The sequence below is a fragment of the Petromyzon marinus genome, chromosome 60, assembly GCF_048934315.1.
Source record: "Petromyzon marinus isolate PM22_M1 ecotype Great Lakes invasive population chromosome 60, UKy_Petmar_22M1.pri1.0, whole genome shotgun sequence".
Lineage (NCBI taxonomy): Eukaryota > Metazoa > Chordata > Hyperoartia > Petromyzontiformes > Petromyzontidae > Petromyzon > Petromyzon marinus.
Genome location: NC_133726.1, coordinates 6,763,589 through 6,791,112, shown reverse-complemented (window position 1 = coordinate 6,791,112; position 27,524 = coordinate 6,763,589). Strand labels below are relative to the sequence as shown.

General features: G+C 50.5%; 1 protein-coding gene across 1 annotated transcript in view; it reads left to right on the top strand.

The window, feature by feature from the left end:
- LOC116955616 (metabotropic glutamate receptor 1-like) overlaps positions 1 to 27,524 on the top strand; it is a 129,424-nt gene that overhangs the window by 59,267 nt on the left and 42,633 nt on the right. Inside the window, exon 4 of the mRNA XM_032976775.2 lies at positions 12,160 to 12,406. Within this exon, the coding sequence (XP_032832666.2) occupies positions 12,160 to 12,406 (247 nt within the window). The remainder of the gene's footprint in view (positions 1 to 12,159; positions 12,407 to 27,524) is intronic.

Sequence of the window (27,524 nt, the reverse complement as noted above, 5' to 3'; positions counted from 1 at the left end):
CACCGCGCCAGGTACTCGTTTGTAAAGGCTGAGTCGAGCTAGGGGAAGGACTGGTTTTGATGTTTCACACACGGGGTGGTGGCCGTGAGCGGGGGGATCGAACTCGGTTCGCCAAGAGCGGGAGAGCGAGCGAGCGAGACAGCGAGTGAGATACAAGAGGCTGACAGAGTTGAGTTTGAAACCAATTTTATTGTTGCCAGCAGCAAAAGCACTGGAGCCGATCTCGATACAAGTCACGTCGAGTACAGCGTCATGTGGACACGTCACAAAACACTACCCGTGTCACATGCAAAGACAGAGTTCCCCCGTGTAGCCTTCAGACTGTGGGGGCAAGTGCTGTTAGCGAGCATCTATGAAGGCCCGAACGACACACGAAATGGGTGGGTGGCCACCACCACGCCCGGCCGCCTTTGTCTCTCCCCAGTGGCGATGTTTACACACAGCACCAGATACTCATTTAAGACCGAGTTATCCTAGAGGAGGCTCAGGCAATCATCGCTCGCGTTGGCCGTGAGCGGGAATGGAACTCGGTTCGCCGGGCTCGTATGGCACTGCGCTAACCGCTCCGCCGCCGCTCCCCCAAGCAAGCGACGCAAACCCGCCCTGGGATGATGGGGGCACGGGGTGGCAAGGGTCCGCGTGATCGCGTGGGGCGCTGGCTTTTACAAAAAAATAATTACCCCAAAATATCCACTTCCCAAATATAGCGGGCGTCGTTAGCCCGCTGAGATCTCTGCACACGCCTCGAAGAGGTGTGAACGTGCTAATGAAGAGATAATGAAAATCTGACAATATTGTGGTGTGTATGTGGGTGTGTGTGTGCGATGGGTGGTGTGTGTGTGTGTGTGTACGATGGGTGGTGTGTCTGTGTGTTTGTGTGTACGATGGGTGGTGTGTTTGTGTGTTTATTTGTACGATGGGTGATGGGTGGTGTGTTTGTCTGTGTTTGTGTGTACGATGGGTGATGGGCGGTGTGTTTGTGTGTGTTTGTGTGTGTGCGATGGGTGGTGTGTTTGTGTGTGCGATAGGTGGTGTGTCTGTGTGTGTTTATGTGTGCGATGGGTGATGGGTGGGAAGCGGTAGTATAGCGGTTAGTGCGCTGTGCTACAAACCCGACTGGATCATAGGGTGCTACTCACTAACAGCACATGCCCCATCAGTCTGATTAAGGCTATACTGGGGATCTTTGTCTTGGTGGGCGGTGGTAGTGGTGGTGTGTGCATGCGATGGGTAGCGGTAGTGTAGTGGTTTAGCGCCCTGCGCTACAAACCCGGCCACCAGAGTTCCATTCCCGCTCATGGCCCAACATCAGTGACCAAATCATCCGAACTGGTCCTGGGCCTAGGGTCGACTCAGCCGATGTAATCGAGCACTTCGTGTCGCAGTGTGTAAACATCCCCTAACTGTGGCCGAAGCCAAACCGCTCCTTCGTGTGCCTGGGTGCTCGCTACCAACGGCACTTGCCCCATCAGTCTCTGAAGGCTATACGGCGGGGGAGGGGGGTCTTTGTCTTTGGTGGGTGGCTGGCTGACTTGAAGGGGCCGCGGGCGAAGCAATGTGGTGACAGCCTCAACGCGGAGGCAAGAGATGAGCGGAGTCGTCTCCAGGAAAAAATATATATTATAATTCCACACGGTCCTCGGTTGAATAAATAAGGTAGAGGCGCAGCCCCCGCAATTGCTGGCTCACACCACTGCTAGCGGAAGGGAACTCCGCGCGACAGCTGCCCTCAAACTCAGGAGAGCGGGCGGGGGAGGGTATCAGCAACCTACGGCTCCGAATCCGCATGCGGTGGCTCTTTAAGGACTGCTTCGTGACCCGTCCTTTATTAAGGGGCACCCATCGGCTTCTATTCACCACTTGCATATTGAGGGCTCTTGAAATATGGAGGGTTTTTACTTTTTTTTTTTACAGAATTCGAATGTTTTTTTTATTTAATAGACCTCCCTCTTGTTATTTTGTTTGCTGATCCCTGAACTCGAGGGGTATTTTGGCTGCCTGCTCTTTTCCTCTTGCCAGAGGTCTAGGAAGAGGTTGGGTGGGTGGGGTGGGTGGGAGGGGGGGGGGGTACCCACATTTTACTCCACCACGCGCGACCTGCCGACCGACTGACTGCTTCGCACGCGTTCTATAACCGCGTGTCATGAGGATGGGGGTGACTGGGGGGTGGGAGGAGACTGAATTAAACGCGCGCCATCGTTTCAACTGCTGCGCCGGTAGATCGAACCGGAACGATGCACGGGACCTGTGGAAACGTAAGTCCAACGTGGTTCATTCACCACGAGCGCCGCCGTGCCTAGCAACGTCCCCCATGGCGGCGGGGGGGGGGGTTGAGCTCGGTAATAGATTCGGCATGAATGCGGCATCAAAAACGAACGAATGGTAGAACGAATTCATGAATGCGTTCCCCCCCCCCACCCAAAAAAAAAGTAGTTCATTTGTAAACAAAAAAAAGTGCGGGCGCGCGGGCGCAGACGGTGTGAGATGTGGCGGTGATTTTCCCGAGAGAAGTGAGAAACATCCTCGTCGCGCGACCCCTCCGCGTCTCGCTCATTTGGCCTTTACTGCGAAGGGACGTAACGACGAGCCACAGCGTATCGGGCGGTTAATATTATTATTATAATACATAGATGTATTATATATAATACATAGATGTATTATATATAATACATCTATGTATTATTATTATTCCTTCAACCCAAAGGCTCACGTGAGCTCCTTCCGTATAGTCTGTGGACGACAGCAAAAAAAAAACACGGCGGTGCTTTAGAGAGCAAACATAATGAGCGTGGCAATTAGTGGGGCGGGTGGCTGCGTGAGTGTGTGATGGATCGTAGGTTTGTGTTGGTGTAGTTATGCACGAATGCACCGCGCGTCTCATCATCTCTTTAAGCAAGAAAAAAAAAACAAATTAAAATTAATAACGCGCGTGTGCTCTGGGGAAACACTAACTTAAAAAAAGTATTTTGTTTACTTCCAGCGATGGAATTATATATATAAAAAACATTTTAATCCAGCCTTTACAAACCATCAGAATATTCATTTATACTTGAGGAATCTGATGAGCTGTGAAGCTCTTTTTCACAGATGTCCAGTAAAGGGAACGGGGTAAGAACGTTACAACAACAACAGTTACATAAACACGATCGGAGTGCCAAGTACAAGAAATGTAAACAAATCACCCAGACACAAACAAATAGAACAGTAAACCATCCCCATTCTACCAGGCAAAGCCACTGAGATATTTTACTTATTTTTCCAGAAGCGACCATGCCACAAAGGATATCTCAACAAAGTGGCCCCACGATTTGGACATTCATAGCAGCAAAAATTTGTTTTTTTAAACTTAATTATGAATTATTATGAGAAAAATAATTCTAATAAACGTAATTGCAATGAGCGTTCCAGAGTGTGTCCATGCCATCGTTCAATTTGTAATGGAATGTGGTGGACTGCTCTTTGCTGAATCCCATACGATGGATTTATGATTCCAGCAGGATTTGTCCCGTGTATTGTAAAGGCTCTCCCTTCGGGTTTCGTGTTCGATCGACCACCGCCGATGGACTACCGGCCACGGTTTTTCAATACCGCGTCCAATAGGGCATTACATTAGAACGTTCCCCCAAGGATGCTCTAAAGAGGATGTCATACAGGACTTAAATGCTCCCTGCTAATATATTATTTGACATTGTATTCCCACGATTTCTCATATGCGTTGGGGAGTGGGGAGGGAGGCAATTGCGTGGCCCAGCGGTAGCGCGTTCGCCAATTGTTGCAAAAGGTTCGCAGTTCTCATCTGCATCCCGCCACGGTGGCTAGGAGATGTTAACTACTTCGCCAGGTATACAGGAGGTCGTGGGTCCGATCCCAACCCCGACGCCTGTTGTATATTAGGAGTTTGCGTTTCTCTCTCCTCGTAGTCGCGTGGATGTTTCTCCGGGTCCTCCGATTTCTCTCTCCACATTAATAATCAACGTCGTGCATTGAGAGTGATTTGCTGCAACACATTTCCACGCGATAAGCCACTTCGTGGGGCTATCGTCTGTGATAGCAAGGTCGCTTCTGAAAAAAAGCGCTACAGAGCTCAGTGGGCCTTACCGTGTAAAATAAAATAACAGAATAATTCAGTTGAGTCGTTAACATCGCAAGCGTATCGACCCTTCACCGGCTGCCCGTCGTCTGCTTCGCGGTGGACGTTAAAGATCACGTGACGTCACTCGGAAAGAGTAGGCCATCGTGTTGCCGGCGTCACGGTTCAAACATTTTCCACATTTGAAAATCAGCTGCTTTTCGCCAAATATTCAAATTTTGCGACCAACTAACACGCGAACATTGCTCAATTGAGATCGCGCGCAGCAGCATCATCAGTAGCAGCAGCGCCTCCTGCTGCGAAACTACTGCAGACCGTGTCGTGAACACTAAAAACTATTGAGCTATATAGGTATTTTTTAAGATGCGAACGGCCACAAATGATAGCTCAACGAAGTGGCTTATCGCGTGGGTATTTATAGCAGGAGTCTAATACTTGTAAACGGATGTTCTTGATTCTAAATGTGGCGGGGGGGAAAAACCCGGAGGACCCCGAAAAACATCCACGCCACCAAGGGGAGAGAGAGAGACACGCAAACTCCAAATATGCAGCAGGCGGTCATGGTCGAGATCGGACGCATAGCCTCCTGCACACCAGGCGAGGGAGTTAACATCTCGCCACGGTGGCGCCTACACACAGAAGCGCCCTCCTTTGTAGCGATAGCCTTGCGCGAGACGAATGATGAAAACGATTACGACGAGGCCTAACATACGCGGTATGCAGTTAGAGCAACGACGAAAAAAAAACAGTGCCTTATATATGATCAAAGACGGACGAATTCTTTTGAAAGTAAAAAAAAAATTCGAGCCAATTCCATTAGGCCCGTTTTATTCTTGTAATTTATATCGTCTCTCACTCTCTCTTTGATTCGTCTGTGACGTTACCACTCACCTTGGGGAGAGCAGGATCGGTAATGGAAAGGCATCCATTAGGGTAGAGGCTGTGCGGACGTCTCTGAAATGAAGAAGAGTTCGGCGAATAATAATAATGCCTTAGCTCGCGAGAGATTCTGGGGTTTATACTCACTTGCCGCGGTGATCTTTTCACAAGGGGACTCTTGGACTACGGCCACAAAGATAACAAAGACAAATATTCCCCGCATACCCTTGGGTCAAAACGCTGCTGGCCATCACCTGTGAAGGCTGCAACAACAACAACAACGACCAATCGCCACCGTGCGTCGGTGACGTCACCGCGGCGCTTGTGAACTTTGAGGCCAGGTCAAGTGTCGAGCGCTCGCTGCTGGCAAGGTGCTCACGGGACAGAACGAAGTGCCATGGGTTGATTGAGATGACTGGCTGGCAGTAGCACCGCCTATTCCCCCATGCTATGCCAATTTGCTCTTTTTTTTATCCGCCCGACGCTCCGCTCGTTGTTTTGAGCGTCACTTCTCTGCTCTCCGCTCCTGTTGTGCCCGCAACAACGACAACAACAACAACAATATCAAACAAACAACAACAACAACAACAACAAAAACAACCGGCCCCCGGTGTGGCACAAGCAAACAAAAAAAACAACGCGACCTTTAGCGAAACGTGGATCACTCGCACGAGAACCCGAGACGAGTCGAAAAGCCGGCGGGGTAGGGAAAATCTGGCTGCGGGAAAAAGAAAAAAAAATCGGCGTCAAGCTCCTCCTGTTGGTCAATGCCGTATCGACGGCGGGCGATCATTAACCACGTCCGAGCTGCGTTGATCGCGGATTAACAGATTTGTCGGGCGAACACTTGAAACGGAAACAAAAACATGAGCTCGGTTGGGTTTTTGCGTCACGGAATCGTGAGCACCAAACGCTGGGTTTGGGTTTTAAATTTTTGCTCTTTTCGCAAAAGAATTTCTGGCAGCGGTGAGATTATCTGAATTCTGGCAGAGGTGAGATGATCTTTATGCTGGCAGCGGTGAGATTATCTGAATTCTGGCAGAGGTGAGATGATCTTAATGCTGGCAGCGGTGAGATTATCTGAATTCTGGCAGGGGTGAGATGATCTTAATGCTGGCAGTGGTGAGATTATCTGAATTCTGGCAGGGGTGAGATGAATTTTATGCTGGCAGTGCTGAAGATTATCTGAATTCTGGCAGGGGTTAAATGATCTCAATGCTGGCAGTGGTGAGATTATCTGAATACTGGCAGCGATTAGATGATGTAAATGCTGGCAGCGACGATATTAGTTGAATGCTGGCAGTGGTGAGATTGTCTGAATCCTGGCAGCGATGAGGTGATCTAAATGCTGGCAGCGTTGAGATAATGCAAACGGTAACGCTGGCAGCGGTGAGAATGACGGCTGCGGCATTGATTAAAATTGTCGTGGCAACGGTTGTAATTGTAATTGAAGCGCCGCTGATAAATTATCTCGAGGGGCGCGCGTTGACGCTATTGAGATGTATGCATCGTGTGGCGCCTGTGTATCCAGTGTATGGGTTAGGAGGCCCAACCAGATTAAGAGCCTCCCCTCCCTGCCATCCCCCCCATTTCCCTAGGCATCCCTGCAGCCCGACGCGCGCTTCCAGTCCCCGAGAGAGCCCCGTTTCATCGCGGTAATGACAGCACGGCGGAACTGAATGAACGCACGCGATGAAAAGAACTGTTTTGGCCATTTTCTCTCCAGCTTGACCCAGGCAGCTCACTGTTCCATTGACCCTGTGTTCCGACCTCCTCTCCCCTCCCCCTCCCTCCCCGCCCCTCTCCCTTCCAGCTTCAGGGCCGTGCCTATGCCATTCCCTCCGCGTGCCACCGTCCTTCACAGTTCCATTCATTTTTCATTTTTCATCACGCGCATTTTTTGTTGTTGTTGCTTTTGTATTGCACGGTTTGCCTGTGTGTCGTCTGTGTGTCGTCTGTGTGTGCCTTGCAACAGGCCGGGAGAGAGAAGAATAGAGGTTCGAGAACAATGAAGCTCATTTCGCACCTGTAATTATGACGCATTTGTCTCCTCGGTCAGCGGTAATTATGCCCGTTCTGACTGGGGGCCCCACCTCGAAACGCCGCTCGCATCGCGTGAAATGAAAAACGTCGCAACAACGTGAATTTGTTTATTTTTATTTTTTATGTATGATGCCAGCAGGTCTCGCCCCCCCCCTCCCCCCTGCTGTCATTCTCCCCGTGGCGGTTCGCTCCTTCACGGCCGCGACGAGCATAGAGGGCGGCACGGGACGAGCCCGGAATTACAAAGAGCAAACTCCCCCCGTCTCCATCATCTTTCTCCTCCCACACTCTCTCACTCGCTTTCTCTCTCTCTCTCCCTGCCTGTCTCTCTCACTCACTCTCTCTCCCTGCCTGTCTCTCTCTCTCTCTCGAGATCGAGAGCTGCACGGCAGAGCCGTTAACTCTAGCGCTGCAGAGAGAACAACCCGCACGCTGCCGAGGCTGCCCGCGCGTTGCTGACGATTCCCTGCAAGGTCGAAGCCGATCGGATTTCACGTTGAGCAAAGGAAGGAGCGATCCCATTCCACCCTTCCGTAGCTACGTCGATGTTTGTATTTCTGCTCAGTTTAGCACGTAGTGGTCGTGGTAGTAGGAGTCTTTCGCGACCAATGTTATCCATAATAGAGGTTTTTTTTTAATGTGTTCTCGGTTAGATCGCGTAAATATAAATGTGTCGTTAGACCCGCCACCACCATCCGGCGCAGCCAATTAGTGAGGTTGTGTCACGTAAACAACACGCGCTAATTAGTTACTCGTTCAGCACACCGGGTGTGTGTGGGAGAGTGAACCCACAGCAACATTTGCAATTCGAGTACCGTGAGGTTTCGGCCAGTAATTGCAACGAGCATCATCAGGCGATAGCCAGAAAAATAAAGATAATAAAAAAAACTCTTATGTCTTTCTAGTCATTGCGGAGGGCTCGTGACCTCGATGATAAAGACTCCAATGGGTTTCGTGAGAATACCACTGGTATACTGTCCCCTCCCGCGGTTACAACACTCTCTGTCTACTACCTCTGTCCCCGAGAGACAGATATCCCGTCATCTCGTGATCTCTAGATAGGTGTCCAGGTTGGATCCTGGGCCGCTGCTGCCCGACATCAGTTGGAACCCGTGTTTAAAAATAAAACAACGAAACAAATAAGAAACGGGAAATAAAAATCATGCATATGCATGGTTGACGTAAATCCAACACGCGTTTGTCATCGCAAGTGTTTAGTTGGCGATAATTACATTAAGATTCAAGTCGTCTAAAAGGGTTATGCTTTTTTCACGATTTCAGCTTTGCGTAAAAATACGCATCGTAAGCTTTAGAATGGCTCATCATTCATGGGGAATTGGCTGAGCGGCTTCGTAGTAGTTATCTCGACAACGATGCATATAGATTAGCCTCTAATTATATAAGCAGATGCCATCGGCCTATCCAAAGGGGAGTCTGCGGTGCAGTGGTTAGCACCCTGCATGATGAACCTGATAACCTGTGGTCAGAGTGCAGAATGTGTTACGACATCGCAGCGATGTTTGAACGTTTGGCGTACGATAATACTTTCTCGTAACTCCCGAGTAAATGAAAAAAAAAGTTACAAACGTTGGACATTCCTAACGTTACGAAAAATCTTACGGGGGTGGTGGTAAGTCGATCGTAACCGATAATAACTATCGATGCTGTTAAACAAATTACCGTCAAATTAAATCACCAAATTACATTAACCACAGCGTCGACAATAATTACCGTCAACATTAGTAACGTAATCGTTTGACGTGTGATTGTTTGTGTCTCCCTAGCTAGTGCGATTTGACTGGTGCAGGAGAGGCTGATGGTGTCTCGCTGTTGCCCGCTGTACGAAATGAAGCTATTTGGGGTTCCCGTTTCACATTTAGCGAAGGCTAACGAGCGGGTTAAGCGGCCTCACGTTTCACGTGTTTGTTTGTTCTTGTTGTTGTTGCTGCGCGCGTGTGACAAGGGGTGAGAGCTCGAGAGACGAGGAGAGGAGGGTATGGGGGGGGGAGAGTGATCTCATTTTTGCAAAGAGTGACCTGGTTGACCAAAAACTGCAATGACTGACGCAAATAAAAGTTCGGAGCAAAAACACACACCTGCGTTACAGAGCGAAACAAATAATATAGACAATGAAACAGTCGACGAGCATTATATTGGCGTAAATACATTGCCTGCGACAAAAAAAAGTTGGCTCAGATAAATCACGTGGCTCAGATAAATCACGTGGTTCAGATAAATCACGTGTATTGGACAAACAAACATTCACAGCACTGTAAAGTGAAGTTAAAGAAACAGAAAAATATATATTCGAGGTGATTGTTACATTGGCGTGTACACAGACAAGCCATTGACTAACATAGAGAGCCATAGACTAACATAGAGACCCATAGACTAACATAGAGACAAATAGACTAACATAGAGACCCATAGATTTACATCGAGAGCCATAGACTAACATAGAGACCCATAGACTTACATCGAGAGCCATAGACTAACATAAAGACCATAGACTTACATCGAGAGCCATAGACTAGCATAGAGACCCATAGACTTACATCGAGAGCCATAGACTAACATAGAGACCCATAGACTTACATCGAGAGCCATAGACTAACATAGAGACCCATAAACTTACATCGAGAGCCATAGACTAACACAGACACCCAGTCCATAATGAAGGGTGTTTTTTGGGGTTCGATCGCGTGCCAGTTAGTGCCTAGTTCAGCACACCGCCAGTGTGTTGCAGAGGAGACCCACAGCAACGTTTGCGATTCGAACACGGTGACGTTTCCGAAAGGCCGCTTGTGAAACCGACAGAGACGCAGCGCCATTGCTCTCGAGGGTGCGGATCGTGAAGACTGCACCAGTGGGGGGGGGGGGGGGGGGGGGGGCACGGGTCCCACGAGGCCGTTCGGGGCCCGAGGCTATGGCGACGAGGGGGTGGATTGGACCGGGCCGTGTCTTTCGTTGGCACCCAGGACCCATGCCAAGCTCGCTGCTCCACTCGACGACGACCAACAAGACAAGAAAAAATGAACCATTATTCAGCGTGCAATTTTTCTCCGGCTGAGAAATGTAAAATCAATGGCTTTTTTTTCATCTCCCTTTTGTATCTTGCTTTTCATAAGCAAGCATTGCAGGTTAAAGCAACGCGTGTGTGTGTGTGTAGGAGGGGGGCGTATGGCGTTAGCGCGCTATGATCCCTGTGACCCGAGTTCGATTTCAGCTCACGGCCAACACCCAGTGACGATTATCTGTAACCGGTCCCGGGCCTCCCCTAGGTCGACTCAGACTCAAATGAGTTACTTGGTGTGCTGTGTGAACATCACGACTCGAGAGACAAAGGTGGCAGGGCATGGTGCTGGCCATCGACCCCCTCGTGTACCCTGCTGGTCTTAATTTGTGCTCGCAAACAGTACCTGCCCCAAAAGTCTGTTGAAGGCCATCTGGGGGATATTTGTCTTTGTGGCGATCGAGGTTCCACTCCAGGCAGTGATGCACAAATCCAGAGCCACTTCATTGCTAAGTCTGGTTTTGAATTTGGGGCCGTCTATTAATGACGTCGCGCACCTAGGGTGGGGGGGGGTCAGACATTTGTGACAATGTGTGATGAGGATGTGGGGGGGGTTGAGAAATGTGACGTCATATCAAAATGCGCAACTTTAAATACATATAGACAACACGTTCTACTTAATTAAATAGACTTTAATACATGTTTTCTCCTACAACATCAGATTGCAGGGCCACATCAAATACGCGATAAAATGACAATAAATTTTGATTTAAAGCTTTCGTGACTGCAGGGATTCATATTCTTGGTTCTTTCGGTAAAGTCACGTAGAAGGGAAACAATAAAATGCTAAAAATATAAAACAATAAAATTCTCACGACGTTTCGACTGCAACACAAGCAATCACCTGATGATGACAAGCAATCACCTGATGATGATTGCTTGTGTTGCAGTCGAAACGTCGTGAGCATTTTATTGTTTTATGTTTTTCTTATTTTATTGTTTCCCTTCTACGTGACTTTACCAAAAGAACCAAGAATAAAAATGCCAGTAGTTCAAAGCGATTTGAAGCATGTTTTATTTTCAAAATGGAAATATGGTTTTGGGAGGGGGGGGGGCAGAGCTTTGTGACGTCATATTTGAGGGGGGGTCTGACTTTTTGTGACGCCGTGTGACGAGGGGGGGGGGTCAAAAATCCTCCAAAATCGCGTGACGTCAATTATGGACGGCCCCTTTGCGGCGATCGATGTTCGACTCCAGGCAGTGATGCACAAATCCAGAGCCTGGTTTTGAATTTCCCTTCGATTGACTCGACCTTTAAATAGGATCGCCACCGATTCCACGATCCAAACGCGGAAATACGTCTCAGCCAGCACCAGGGTCGATGAACAACAACACTGCACAGTTTACTGAATTAAAGTTTAAAAAAAACACCCACACATCAATCCCTGCTGCTGCTGCTGCTGGCTCCTGAGCATGGATGAGGTCGATTCGCGAACTGTACCGGGTCAAACCAGGATAGGTGGCAACCACGCACCGAGACGAGTGCCTGGCAATGCCACGCTTACACTCAGCACTGGGGGGGGGTGTGGGAGACAAAGGTGGCTGGGTGTGTTCAGGGCAATAGGCGCTCGCACACAGAGATTTACACCCGCCGTGGGCACGTTCATGTGTTTGTAGTCACCGCATCTTCTCGATTCACGGAGGCTTTCGTGGCTTATGAACTCAATTCGACGGAGACAAAGTTTAAACGTTCTCCGTTAAAAACAAATCCCAGTCCAGACCCGGGACGTCCTTTAATTCCGTTTAAAAAAAAAAAACATGCAGTTTTGTTTTGTTGTTGTTGTTGTTTCCCTTGCCCCACAACACTCTGTTCACAGACTATAGGGGGGCCAAGTGTCTTCTCTGTCTATTTGTTGGTATTCTTGATCTGGAATCTTTTCCATCACTGACGGGTTTTTTTTGTCTTTCCCCCGTCTGTTTTCGTTTCGTTCTCGCGGGGGCCGGGGGCCGGGGGCCGGGGGGGTTGGTTTTGGTTCTTGTTTTTTTGTTTTGTTTTTGTTTTGTTCTTGCTTTCTTCTTTTTGCCCCCCACCCCCTCCTCCTCCTCCTCCATCCACGTGTCGCCCGCCGGGCAGGGAACGAGAGTTTACGGGAACACTACGAGCAGGACAGCAAGATGGCCTTCGTGGTGAATGCCATCTACGCCATGGCTCACGGCCTACACAAGATGCAGCAGGCGCTGTGCCCGGGCCAGCGCTCGATGTGCGCCGCGATGCGCCCCATCAACGGCAGCACGCTGCTCACCTTCCTCATGCGCACGCGCTTCTTTGGGGTCACGGGCGAGGAGATTCAGTTCGACGAGAACGGCGACACCCCCGGCCGGTGAGGGGCACCCCGGTCGGCACTACCCCCCCCCCCCCCCGCCACATAACACTCTCCCCGAGACACGCCCCTTTCCCACGCACACTCTCCCCGAGACACGCCCCTTTCCCACGCACACTCTCCCCGAGACACGCCCCTGTCCCACGCACACCCTCCCCCCCATACACGCCCCTTTCCCACGCACACTCTCCCCGAGACACGCCCTTTCCCACGCACACCCTCCCCCCAGACACGCCCCTTTCCCACGAACACCCTCCCCCATACACGCCCCTTTCCCACGCACACCTTCCCCCCCAGACACGCCCCTTTCCCACGCACACCCTCCCCCCCCAGACATGCCCCTTTCCCACGAACACCCTCCCCCAGACACGCCCCTTTCCCACGCACACCCTCCCCCCCAAGACACGCCCCTTTCCCACAAACACCTTCCGCCAGACACGCCCCTTTCCCACGCACACCCTCCCCCCCAAACACGCCCCTTTCCCACGCACACCCTCCCCCCCCCAGACACCCCCACTCCCCCAGACACAGCAACCCCCAGAAACTCCCTTCAAGACACTCTATCACCGCTGTTTAATAGAAGGATGACTGAGGCAGAGTCCCCCCCCCCTCCCCCGCTCATGATTGAGGCGTTCGCTGTCTTTGTAAAAAGTTTAGTAAACCTGTCAACGATGTTCGTTCCAACAACTGGTTCCGACTTCTTTGACGCTGTGCCATCCAGTGAAGGGTGATCCCGTTTGTTTTTCACACTGCGACGGGCACTGTTGGATTCAGCAAGCGCCAAGCATGGACAGGGTTCTGTTGCTGTATAAATCTGCATAGCCACACACTCCACTAAGATTCTCCTTCGTGTCTTCAAGGCGTTAAATTGGCCTAGCTCCACCACACATCCAGCAGTTAGTTGATCCAATCATACACTTTATTATTACAACCATGCACTCCATTCCCCAGCCACACACTCCACTACCCAGCCACACACTCCACTACCCAGTCACACACTCCACTACCCAGCCACACACTCCACTACCCAGCTACACGCTCCACTACCCAGCCACAAACTCCACTACCCAGCCACACACTCCACTACCCAGCCACACACTCCAATACCCAGCCACACACTCCACTACCCAGCCACACACTCCACTACCCAGCTACACGCTCCACTACCCAGCCACAAACTCCACTACCCAGACACACACTCCACTACCCAGCCACACACTCCAATACCCAGCCACACACTCCACTACCCAGCTACACGCTCCACTACCCAGCCACAAACTCCACTACCCAGCCACACACTACACTACCCAGCCACACACTCCACTACCCAGCCACACACTCCACTACCCAGCCACACACTCTAATACCCATCCACACACTCCACTACCCAGCCACACACTCCACTACCCAGCCACACTCTCCACTATCCAGTCACACACTCCACTACCCAGCCACACACTCCACTACCCAGCCACAAACTCCACTACCCAGCCACACACTCCACTACCCAGCCACACACTCCACTACCCAGCCACACACTCCACTACCCAGCCACACACTCCACTACCCAGCCACACACTCTACTACCCAGCCACACACTCCACTACCCATCCACACACTCCACTACCCAGCCACACACTCCACTACCCAGCCACACACTCCACTACCCAGCCACACACTCCACTACCCATCCACACACTCCACTACCCAGCCACACACTCCACTACCCAGCCACACACTCCACTACCCAGTCACACACTCCACTACCCAGCCACACACTCCACTACCCAGCCACACACTCCACTACCCAGCCACACACTCCACTACCCAGCCACACACTACACTACCCAGCCACATACTCCACTGCCCAGCCACACACTCCACTACCCAGCCACACACTTCACTACCCAGCCACACACTCCACTACCCAGCCACACACTTCACTACCCGGCCACACACTCCATTACCCAGCCACACGCTCCACTACCCAGCCACACACTCCACTACCCAGCCACACACTCCACTACCCAGCCACAAACTCCACTACCCAGCCACACACTCCACTACCCAGCCACACACTCCACTACCCAGCCACACACTCCACTACCCAGCCACACACTCCACTACCCAGCCACACGCTCCACTACCCAGCCACACACTCCACTACCCAGCCACATACTCCACTGCCCAGCCACACACTCCACTACCCAGCCACACACTCTAATACCCATCCACACTCCACTACCCAGCCACACACTCCACTACCCAGCCACACACTCCACTACCCAGCCACACGCTCCACTACCCAGCCACACACTCCACTACCCAGCCACACGCTCCACTACCCAGCCACACACTCCACTATCCAGCCACACTCTCCACTACCCAGCCACACACTCCACTACCCAGCCACACACTCCACTACCCAGCCACACACTCCACTACCCAGCCACACGCTCCACTACCCAGCCACACACTCTACTATCCAGCCACACTCTCCACTACCCAGCCACACACTCCACTACCCAGCCACACACTCCACTACCCAGCCACACACTCCATTACCCAGCCACACACTCCACTACCCATCCACACACTCCACTACCCAGCCACACACTCCACTACCCATCCACACACTCCACTACCCAGCCACACACTCCACTACCCAGCCACACGCTCCACTACCCAGCCACACACTCCACTACCCAGCCACACGCTCCACTACCCAGCCACACACTCCACTATCCAGCCACACTCTCCACTACCCAGCCACACACTCCACTACCCAGCCACACACTCCACTACCCAGCCACACACTCCACTACCCAGCCACACGCTCCACTACCCAGCCACACACTCCACTATCCAGCCACACTCTCCACTACCCAGCCACACACTCCACTACCCAGCCACACACTCCACTACCCAGCCACACACTCCACTACCCATCCACACACTCCACTACCCAGCCACACACTCCACTACCCATCCACACACTCTACTACCCAGCCACACGCTCCACTACCCAGCCACACACTCCACTACCCAGCCACACACTCCACTATCCAGTCACACACTCCACTACCCAGCCACACACTCCACTACCCAGCCACACACTCCACTACCCAGCCACACACTCTAATACCCATCCACACACTCCACTACCCAGCCACACACTCCACAACCCAGAAACTCGCAGGCGATGTACACTTCTAAGTCCCCGCTGTAAACCCCACCAGCTGTGTATCACGGCCACCCTCTTTCTCTCTCTCTCTCCCCCTCGAGTCTATCTCTCCACGCTCACTTCTCACTTGCTCCGTTACACTGACGGCGCTTCGATATCTGTTGTTGAATGGAGCCTTATAAATCAGATTGGTTATTTATTTATTAATAAGTTCACGATTCTGTCATTTCGTGTGCTGTGTGTGTGTGTTGTCATGCGTTACGGCTGAATCTCGAACGTTACGGCTGAATCTCGAATTGGATTGTCAACACTTTAAATTATGCAAATATTGTAATTGATCGTGAATAGTAAATGGAAATCCGTGGTTGTGGTGGGGTTTTGGGTTGTATGTAATAAAGCGAGCGACAGAGAGCAAATTATCTGAAACCTCAAGCGACGTGCGGGGTGGAAGGAGAACTGTGAAAAGAGGCAAGGATGCGAAACGGAAGATGGAATTCACAGAACCCCATAAGACGATTTGGAGAGGGGGGAGGGGGGGTAGATAATAAAAAAAATCACGCCGCAGAAGCCACCATGGCGAGCGTGAATGAGGTCGATGATCGGTGTCGCACCCGTTCGGGAGTGACACGGAATTCTTGATGGGCCGAAGGTAAACAATAAACCGGAGGAGCAATCGTGTCCCGTCGCCGTGTGTGAGGCCTGGCTGGGCGTAGGGCCCCAGCCATGGAGAGGGAGGTTGCTGGAATATATCGGTGCCACGCGCGCCGATGTAATGAACACGTGGCTGCCAGCACGCTACTGGACATCTGTGAAAACAAAACAACAACAACAACGCCGCCACTTTTTTCAAATTTTCTTCTTGTGGTGTTCACACCTGATGATGACTGCTTGTGTCGAAGTCAAAACGTCGTGATCATTTTATTGTTTTATATATTTTTATCATTTTATTGTTTCCCTTCTACGTGACTTTACCGAAAGAACCAAGGATAACAACAAAAGAGCTTCACCGCTCACCCGGATTCCTCCAGTGCATGTCGACATCCTGATATTATTCCGAGACGCGTGCGGCCACCACGTGGGGCCCTACCTCGGCACTCAGCGTGTGGTGGCGGCATCGGGGCTCGGTTGGCGCTCGGCGTGACCTGACCTCGGCTCTCAGTAATCACGAGACCTCGGTGGCAGTGGCTGCGGTGACTCTGTTATCGCCGCTGCTGCTGCTGCTGTCGTGTAAATGCCATGCGTGGCCAGAGGCCCCGTGGCGAGAGGAGGGAGCGAAGTTGTGTTTGCAGTGACCAAGAGACGCGTCCAAGTTTAAAGCTATAAACTGAATCTAAACAGGGTTTTTTTTTGTTCATTATTATTTCTGAGTGACGCCACGTGGCCTTTAACATCCACTGTGACATGAGACGACGCGTAGTATGTCAAGGATCGATACGCCTGTGAAATAAAAAAAGACTACTCAACTAAACAATTTATTTTTTATTTTTTACCAGGTAAGGCCCCACTGAAGCTGTATAGCTCTTTTTCATTAGCGACCTGGCTTTCGCAAATGATAGCTCAACGAAGTGGCGTTTCATCACGTGGAAACTTCGAGCAGCCGGGTACTCTAAACGCGCGACGTTTAGTCTAAATGTGGAGTGGAAAACCGGAGGACCCGGAGAAAAACCCACGCGACCATGACGGGAGAGAGAGAGAGAGACACGCGAACTCCAAATATACAGCAGCAGGCGTCAGGGTCGAGATCGAACCCAAGACCTCCTGTATACCAGGCGAGGTAGTTAACAGCTCGCCACCGCGGTAATAGCGTACAGGAGTTGCAGCCGGGCGAGTCGTGAACTTCGTCTTCACGTCGCCTTCCGCACCACAGCGCGTCACACGTCAGGGAATCACTCCGTTCGGGCGCTATCCCGAACCTCCTCTATCCCCACCTTTCATTCCTTTCCCACGTCCTTTGCCGAACGCTCCACGACTCTCCGCCAAATCAGACGGTGCCAGGGTTTTATCCACTGCTCGATGAAAGCCCTCCCGATCATCACCCGACCACAATCCTGCGATTGCCACGATCCGTTCGGCGTCTTCTGCACACGAGCTGACCCTCGGTTGCTCCGTCTCCACGGCAATGCGGCCCTCCTTGGGCGCCTTTCCACCTCCCCCTCAAGCCACTCCTCTTGACTGCCATTCTTGTCACCAGCCTCAACCGCTGGCCGTCGCGACACCTTCTCGCAAGCTGTCCCCTGCCCAGGCCCCCCCTCCCCCCCGTTCATTGTCAATGTGCTTAGCTCAGCGATGCGCGTGCGCTCCTCGTCCGAATCTCTCGGTGGGATTCCGAAGTGTGCCGTCCGTGTTCGCGACGCTTTTGCAAGCTTTGACTCTTTAGCTCCAACTACATCTCGCTCTCTCTTACGTATTTATTTCTGACCGAGGTCCTCGTGTTTCCCGTCCGTAGGATCAGAAGTGGGGGTAACACGCACTGATTCAAAACTCTCGCCCGTCCTCCGGACGGGAAATATGAACCACAAAGGAAGCCTGCTTACATTCTGGCTGATGATGCTTGTTGTAATTACTGGCGAAACGTCGTACTCAGATGTTAAACGTTGTGGCTTGGCTCTCCAACACACCGGTGTGCTGTACTAGTGACAAGTTTCTCACAAACCTTACTAATTGGCTGAGCCGGGTGGTGGCGGGTTTAATGACACATTTATATTTACGCGATCTAACAAAAAAAACGCTTATATTTACTATTAGTCGCCAAAGCCTACGTGTTAAACCAGAGTTAATTCAGTCGATAAACGGAAAAATACATTCACAAATGACGTTTCAGGCAGAGAGATATCCAGATTTTTTTTCTCTCTCTTTCTATGTGTAATGAAGAAGGGCCATTGCCCGAAACGTCGCCTGTTTTATACTGGTTTTCCTTTTAAGACAACGCGCACGGTGTTATCGCCACGGGACGTGTTGAGTTTTTATTTTGTATGCCTGCTTACCAAACCCCAACGCAGCAGCAGCAGCTGCAGCAGCATCACGCGGTAATGTTATTCATTGTAGCCATGTGGACAGGGAGCAGATCCGCATGGGATTGAGCGGTTGAGACCACATTGGATTTACATGTTGAGACTTGGCTTGTCGCAGGTGTTAGCGGTCGCCGCCGGGAATCGAACTCAGGTGGGCCGGGTTCATAGCACAGCACGCTCAACCCCCCCCCCCCCCCACCCACCCCACCGTTCGACTGTTCCACTCAAAATATTATAATATTAAACAAAAAAGTTACATGATCTATAATAAGTAATACGTTTCACGATGTTAAATATAAAATATACCCGCACCTCTGATTAGCACGGTTGGCTACGTGCGGCGCGAAAGAAGTGCAACATAAAGTGAGGGAAAAAAGTATTTGATCCCCTGCTGATTTTGTACGTTTGGCCACTGACAAAGGAATGATCAGTCTATAATTTTAATGGTAGGTTTATTTGAACAGTCAGAGACAAACTAACAACAACAAAATCCAGAAAAACGCATGTCCAAAATGTTATAAATTGATTTGCATTTTAATGAGGGAATTAAGTATTTGACCCCTCTGCAAAACATGACTTAGTACTTAGTGGCAAAACCCTTGTTGGCAATCACAGAGGTCAGACATCTCAGGAGGGATTTTGTCCCACTCCTCTTTGAAGATCTTCTCCAAGTCATTAAGGTTTTGAGGCTGACGTTTGGCAACTCGTACCTTCAGCTCCCTCCACAGATTTTCTATGGGATTAAGGTCTGGAGACTGGCTAGGCCACACCAGGACCTTAATGTGCTTCTTCTTAAGCCACTCCTTTGTTGCCTTGGCCGTGTGTTTTGGATCATTGTCATGCTGGAATACCCATCCACGACCCATTTTCAATGCCCTGGCTGAGGGAAGGAGGTTTTTACCAAAGATTTGACGGTACATGGCCCCGTCCATCGTCCCTTTGATGCGGTGAAGTTGTCCTGTCCCCTTAGCAGAAAAACACCCCCAAAGCATAATGTTTCCACCTCCATGTTTGACGGTGCAGATGGTGTTCTTGGGGTCATAGGCAGCATTCCTCCTCCTCCAAACACGGCGAGTTGAGTTGATGCCGAAGAGCTCCATTTTGGTCTCATCTGACCACAACACTTTCACCCAGTTGTCCTCTGAATCATTCAGATGTTCATTGGCAACCTTCAGACGGGCATGTATATGTGCTTTCTTGAGCAGGGGGACCTTGCGGGCGCTGCAGGATTTCAGTCCTTCACGGCGTAGTGTGTTACCAATTGTTTACTTGGTGACTATGGTCCCAACTGCCTTGAGATCATTGACAAGATCCTCCCGTGTAGTTCTGGGCTGATTCCTCACCGTTCTCATGATCATTGCAACTCCACGAGGTGAGATCTTGCATGGAGCCCCAGGCCGAGGGAGATTGACATTTCTTTTGTGTTTCTTCCATTTGCGAATAATCGCACCAACTGTTGTCACTTTCTCACAAAGCTGCTTGGCAATGGTCTTGTAGCCCATTCCAGCCTTGTGTAGGTCTACAATCTTGTCCCTGACATCCTTGGAGAGCTCTTTGGTCTTGGCCATGGTGGAGAGTTTGGAATCTGATTGATTGATTGATTGCTTCTGTGGACAGGTCTCTTATATACAGGTAACAAGCTGAGATTATGAGCACTCCCTTTAAGAGTGTGCTCCTAATCTCAGCTCGTTACCTGTATAAAAGACACCTGGGAGCCAGAAATCTTTCTGATTGAGAGGGGGTCAAATACTTATTTCCCTCATTAAAATGCAAATAAATTTATAACATTTTTGACATGCGGTTTTCTGGATTTTGTTGTTGTTGTTCTGTCTCTCACTGTTCAAATAAACCTACCATTAAAATTATAGACTGATCATTTATTTGTCATTGGGCAAACGTACAAAATCAGCAGGGGATCAAATACTTTTTTCCCTCACTGTACGTACATAATATATACCAGTCACAATATTATAATATATATAAAAGTATATACACATGTATAATTAACATTTGCGTCATTCCTTCACGTAAAGTCCTGGTCACAAAAGCAAAGTTTGTGGGGGAATGATAGCCATTTCCGGTACTTTTGAGTCATAAGCAATTAGCAAATAACGCTTTACTACCCAGGAATAAAAAATCGTGTTCCATAGTGAATTATTGTCGACCAACCCCACTGCGCCCAAGGGGACGATCACAGCCAGGAAGAATCGAGGCACAGTGGGCCCGGATCACACGCTCAGAGGTTGCCAGATTTTATTTGTTTATTTAAAATCCTCTCCATCGACGGGTGAGGAATCTGACCGCTTCCGTGGTGTACGGTTTCAATTTCGTGCGCGATGTAAATTCACTTTGAAACGCGCCGATATGTGGACACAAAACATATTTTGTAGAAATTGCAAGGGGGTGGGGAGGGGCGGGGGGAGATTGGTGTGGGGGGGGGGAAATTGACGTGGGGAGTTGGGGAGGTGGGGATGGAGGGATAGAGATGGGGGGGTGGAGGCTCGCTCGGAATCCTTATCGCTCGCGTTTCACTTCAAGTTATATCCCCCGCACGAAATACGCCACGCAAATAGCCTCGCGTCTCTTTCATTGGTGGCGGGGGGGGTGGGCGGGGGGGGGGGCGAGGGGGCAATGGGCCGCGTTCAGAGCAGAGCGAGCGGACAGATTTTGGCTGCCAGGAGCCCGCGCGGAGCATTCGAGTTTGATTTGACGCGGCATGTAGCCGAGCAGCAGGTCAATCTGTAGCCGTTCTCTCGTCGCTGATTGAGAGCCGTCTCCCTCGCGTGTCCGCGCACTATTTATCTTTATTATGATTATTGTTGTACGGCCGCCTTGACTTATCTAGATTTCCTCCCTGGCCCTACTGCAACCCCCCCCTCCTCCTCCCCACGACTCCGCGCTGCAGCCCCACATGCGACTCCATAATAATGGGTTAGATCGCGTACAAATATATCGTGTGTCGTTAAAGCCGCCACCACCCGACACAGCCAATGAGTAAGGGTTGTCACGTAAGCAGAACGTGGCCAATTCGTTACTAGTACAGCAACAACGGTTGTGTGTCGGAGAGCAGAACCACAAAATGTACGATCTGTGTACGACGTTTCGCCAGTAATTACAACTAGCTTCATCAGGCGAAAGCCTAAGTGGTAAACATATGTACAACTATACACCACACACTACGCTACTATATACTACACCATGATATGTACTTCACACAGCACTACAATACACTACACTATACACTATTATGCACTACACCACTATACTAAATTGAAAACGAATTTCTTTAAAAAATGGTTGTTGTGCTTAGTTTGCTGTCCTTACCCCGCACCTCTGATTAGCACGGTTGGCTACGTACGGTGCGAAAGAATTTCAACATACTACACTACACACTACACTACTATATACCACACAGTGCTATCCACTACACACTACACAACTATACATTACACTGCACTATACACTACGCTACTATACACTACACTATATAATACTTTACACTACACTATTATACACTACACCATCAGTAGAATCACCATCACGTGTTAAGAGTATTTGGCTGCTATTATTAATATCCACACCATGATGAGACCATTTCTAGATTTGAAGCTTTCGTGACTGCTAGGATCCATGTAAAGTCACCTACGTGACTTTACCCAATAGAACCAAAGAGTATGATGAGACCACTTCGTTGAGCTATCATTTAGTGGGAGGTTGGTCGCTCCTGAAAAACAGAGGCATACAGCTCAGTTGGGTCTTCCAGCTGGTTAAAAAAAAAACTTTTTTTTATAATTTGAATATTTTATTTCGTGCCGGTTGGAGTCTGTGCCTTCACTGCTTAAGAGAGAGAGAGCGTCCCTAGGGCACAGCCGCGGCAGAATAGCGCTTTTTTTTTTTGGGAACACGCGAGAGAGGATAGGGGTGGTTGCTTGGGTGTCGTTGGTGTGGCCGAGCGAGCGGGGAATCCAAGGACCGGCTCAAGACTTCACTCGCCACTGACGTGTGCCCGTGTCGACCGAAGCAAATCAAGCTCGAAACTCGCCGGGTTCATAGGGCGACTTGCGATGAGGCTCCGGGCACAACGATGCTGCTGCTGCTGCCTTCCCTGCCCCCCCACCCATCAACATCACCGCGCTCTTTTGTGTATGGGAAAACTGGACAAGGGACCTTGGTGGCCCCGGCTGATTTGAGCCGTGTAGCGGTGTTAGAGGAGTCATTTCCTCGGATATGGACACACTTAATTACTAGGTTATTGCTCGGGTTGCTTGGTGCGGGTCGCTGCGTCTTGATCGGAAATCCTGGGCGGGGGTAGTGGGTGGGTGGGTGAGTGGTGGTGGTGGTGGTGGGTGGAAGCTTGCTGGATTCTAAGCACCCAGCATTCATCCATAATGAGGAGGCCGCATCCATCAGTTGTCAAATGATGACGTTTCTGTGTGTGCGCTCGCTAACTGCACTTGCCCCAACCGCCTGTTGCAGGCTATACGGGAGGTATTTGTCTTTTGTCTTTTCTAACAGCACCTGCACCAACAGTCTGTTGCAGGCTATAGCGGGGGGTCGTCGTCTTTGTTGTGTGCTGGATGGTGGGGGAGCGGCGGTGTAGCGGTCAGGGCGCGCTGCGCTCCGAACGCGGCGGGCCGAGTTCGATTCCCGCTCACGGCCAACGCCAGTGACGATTGTCTGAGCCCGTTCTGGGCCTCATCTGGGTCAAATGGGCACACGGCGCGTTGTGTTAACATCAGAGACCAAAGCGGTTGGTGAGTGGTGCTGGCCACGCCCTCCCGTGTGCCCGCTCAGCCAATGAGCTCGATGCGTCCGCGCGAGGAATCGGCGTATCCTATTGGCTGGATTCTGAGGCGAGGACCCGGTTTCCACATTCAGTGTCTCATCGGCAGAGTCAGGCTCGCTTGAACCTAATGCTAAAGAATTGCCAGATGTGTAGCGGCAGTGACACTCCCTCTCTGTTGGATATGGTCCTCGTTCGATGCAGCACCGTCTAAATCAGCTCAAGCCTCCCGTAAACCACGTGACTTCTGTGTGATCCCCCCCACCCCCTTCCACTCTGATCCCTCATCAATAGATCTCTTTTTGTCGACATCAGCCGAAGCCTCCCGTAAACCACGTGACTTCTGTGTGATCCCCCCACTCTGAATCCCTCCCCGCAGCCCGCTTAAAAAAACAGAATCTGCTCCTCCGTGCAGCTCACTCCTGCTGGCTCCTTTCCCCCTCTTCCATCCCCTCTCATCATCATCATCACCGTCGTCGTCGTCGTATCTCTTTCCCGAAGCCCTCTCGTCGTGGCTAGCAGACCACGGACATTTGGCATCAAGCTCATCGAACCACATTGGCGTCATACGCAAGAATGGGCAAGAGTCGCCCGATTATCCCAGATGTCTCGACAACGGTCGTCCCTTCTCCCCCTTCCTTGCCTCTGGGTTCTCAGGCTCATGTTGAGGTCTAACGGTGTTGTTGTTGTCTGGATGGAGGTCGGGCGGGCGGGCGGGGGGGAGGTGTAAGGAAGACTTCTGCCTTCTGAGTGTCTGGATGCGTTTAGGGAACACATAAGTTTAATTACACCGGCATCTGAAATATTGATGAGTCGCATCGCACTTTTATCACAGAGTCATGAAAATTTTATTGGAACGGGTGATTAGCGGGAGAATCTGAGACATGCCGTTTTCAGCATCCAGTATCCAGTCCAATAATTGTAAGATGTGTTGAGTCTCTACGTGCGAGCGTTTATTTGAGTTGGGCTTCACTTCCAGTCATCTGAGAGACATCTGGCCAAATCTTACCTTATGAACTCTCCAACAATAAAAATCGATACGACCGATTCCCAGAGAGAGAGAGAGAGATTAAGACTCCCACTTCTTGTAAACACGCATTGAGATTATTTGGATTGGTTTGCTGCTATACAGCTCCAAGTGATGAGATAAGAAACTTCGTTGAGCTATCATTTGCGGTCAGGTCGCTTCTTAAAAAAATAAGTTAATAACTCCGTGCGCTTTAGCTGGTAAGTTAGAAAAAATTGTAGTTTTATTTGTATTATTAAGTTATTTGTTTTCTTTTCGATTTAAAGCTTTCGTGACTGCAAGGATTCATCTTCTTTGGTTCTTTCGGTAAAGTCACGTAGAATGAGAATAAAATAATAGATTAATAAAATAAAATAACACAATAAAATTCTCACGACGTTTCGGCCACAACACAAGTGGCCTTCTTCAGGTGAAAGGAACAGACCTGTCGGGACGACAGAGCTTCATTGAAGCTCCTGAACAAGGCCACTTGTGTTGTGGCCGAAACGTCGTGAGAATTGTATTGTTATTTTATTAATTTATTATTTTATACTTATTTGTTTACCTTTCTATACTTGGCACTCCTATCGTGTTTTTGTAACTGTTTGTTGTTGTAACATTCTTACCCCGTGCCCCGACTGAACATCTGTGAAAAAGAGCTTTATAGCTCATCGGATTTCTCCTGCAGCATACATAAATATTCCAATTGTGATGATTTCTAAGCAAACTCCGTCTCCATTTCGACGAGGATTTGATTGCGGGATTAATGCCTCCCCTTCTATCATTTTGGGTCAATTCACTATATTTCACCACTCTCTGAGTAGTGCCGGTTGGTGGAGTGCGTAGTGGAGGGGGCGAAGGGGGGGGTGCACACCATCCGGTCAGATACCACGCGCGTTTGCCGCGTGTTGTAGACTTTCGCGGTTCGATTCCAGCGGCCGCCCTGTTCAATACTGCGATATGTAACGACCGTCATCATAATACCACGCGTGCCGTATGCTTCACAATAGACGTTAAATATCCCATTGCGTCGTTCGCAATAGTGGGGCCATTTGCGTGCTGGCGTCAGGGACCATATTTGCCAATTTAAAAAATGACACCGCGAATGAGTCAATTGGGACAGCACACAATGCAGCGGCAATCATCACACCCTACTGGCAGCAGAATAAAAATGCCCAAAGTCACTCTTGCAAATGAGACCTCTGCCTATTGGCAGCAGACTAATGCCCAAAGTCACTCTTGCAAATGAGACCTCCATCCTTTGTCACTTGAGTTCTCACCACCTGGTTAGAAAACAAATAAAGTCACAAAAAGTTGGCTCGCCACTGACGTTGCCACGACCGGGAATTGAACTGAGGTTCTTCCTTTCAGGTGTGGGGGTGGAGGGAGCGGGGTGTCCCGTGCACTGGAGCAATGGATAACTTTAACGCAGTGTCTCGCCCGCTTATCCATACGCGACATACCCCTGCTACGGTCACGTGTGGATGACTGTGGCTCAGGCCGAGATGCAGGTTCATCTCTCTGGAGTCTAGAACAGGTGGATGAGGGTGGGGTAGGGGGGGTGGGGGGTAGGGGGGTCGCCAACATTTCGAATTAGAAGAAGAGTCGTCTCTCTTTTCAGCGTTTGTCTTTGAACCAAATAGTTCGAGAGCCGCATCACACGCGCACAGCAACTTGCACCCAATTCCCCCACACATTTTGTAAATTATCTTTACGTTAAATTACGTTCAATATTAAAGGGTTTTTTTAACGGCTGCCCGCAAAGGTGGGGGGGGGGGGAAGGGTGCAGCCTGAGATCAGCAAGGGGTGGGTGAGCCACAGAGCCGCAAGGGGTGGGTGAGCCTGAGATCAGCAAGGGGTGGGTGAGCCAGAGATCAGCAAGTGGTGGGTGAGCCACAGAGCCGCAAGGGGTGGGTGAGCCTGAGATCAGCAAGGGGTGGGTGAGCCACAGAGCCGCAAGGGGTGGGTGAGCCTGAGATCAGCAAGGGGTGGGTGAGCCACAGAGCCGCAAGGGGTGGATGAGCCTGAGATCAGCAAAGGGTGGGTGAGCCACAGAGCCGCAAGGGGTGGATGAGCCAGAGATCAGCAAGGGGTGGGTGAGCCTGAGATCAGCAAGGGGTGGGTGAGCCACAGAGCCGCGAGGGGTGGATGAGCCAGAGATCAGCAAGGGGTGGGTGAGCCAGAGAGCAGTCACATGCGGCTCCGATCCATTCGTCGCTCTAGAATGAAGACTTGTCGAGGGGCGGAGGACATCACAGGCTGCGGGAAGTGGTCGCGATTAGTAGGGTAGTGTGGGTTGGGTGGGTGAATTGGAAGTCGTGGGCAAAGCGGGAGGACGCTTAAAAAGCTTACGGCGGGGGCGGAGGAGGAGCCGGGTGGGGGTGAGGAGGAGGGGAGGATGAAGAGGGGGGAGGGGGGTGAGGGGGAGGGGAGGATGAGGAGGGGGGAGGGGGGTGATGAGGAGGGGAGGATGAGGAGGGAGGGAGGAGGAGGGGTGGAGTAGCAATCAACCGCTGAGCGAAATCCGACAAGGCTGGCTCTGGCCAAGAGGCCTTGGGATTCTCTTTCTAAAGGGTTTTTTTGGCCTTGTGCATAATGTATTTTCGTTACATTTTCGTTCGGAACGTCATAGCCCGCGTGTGACTTACGGTATTTCTGCCGTGACGCATGATTCGGAGACGCGGGCACTGACGACTACAATGGTAACGCCACAGAAAGAGAGAGAGAGAGAGTCGGACAGCCCACGCTGTGAATTACACCTAGAGACAGGAAGAAGAAGAAGAAGAAGGAGGAGCAACGTGGATCGGCGAAATAAATGCAAGTCGTAGGAATGATATTGACTGTTCAGAGAGAGCGAGCGAGCGGGCGGGCGAGCGAGCGAGCGAGTAAGCAGACCTGTGCAGGACACAGCACGAGATGGAATCGTGGCTGATGGATGACAGTGGTGGTTTCTGATCTCGCGTATGATGGCAGCCGATGTGTACGGGAGCTACATGCCAATGTCCAGGTCTGCTGGGCACGTCGCGAGGGCTTCAGCTGTTGAGAGTTCGTGTCGTCTTCTTTGGTTCTTTCGGTAAAGTCACGTAGAATGAGAATAAAATAATAAATTGATAAAATAAAATAACACAATCATA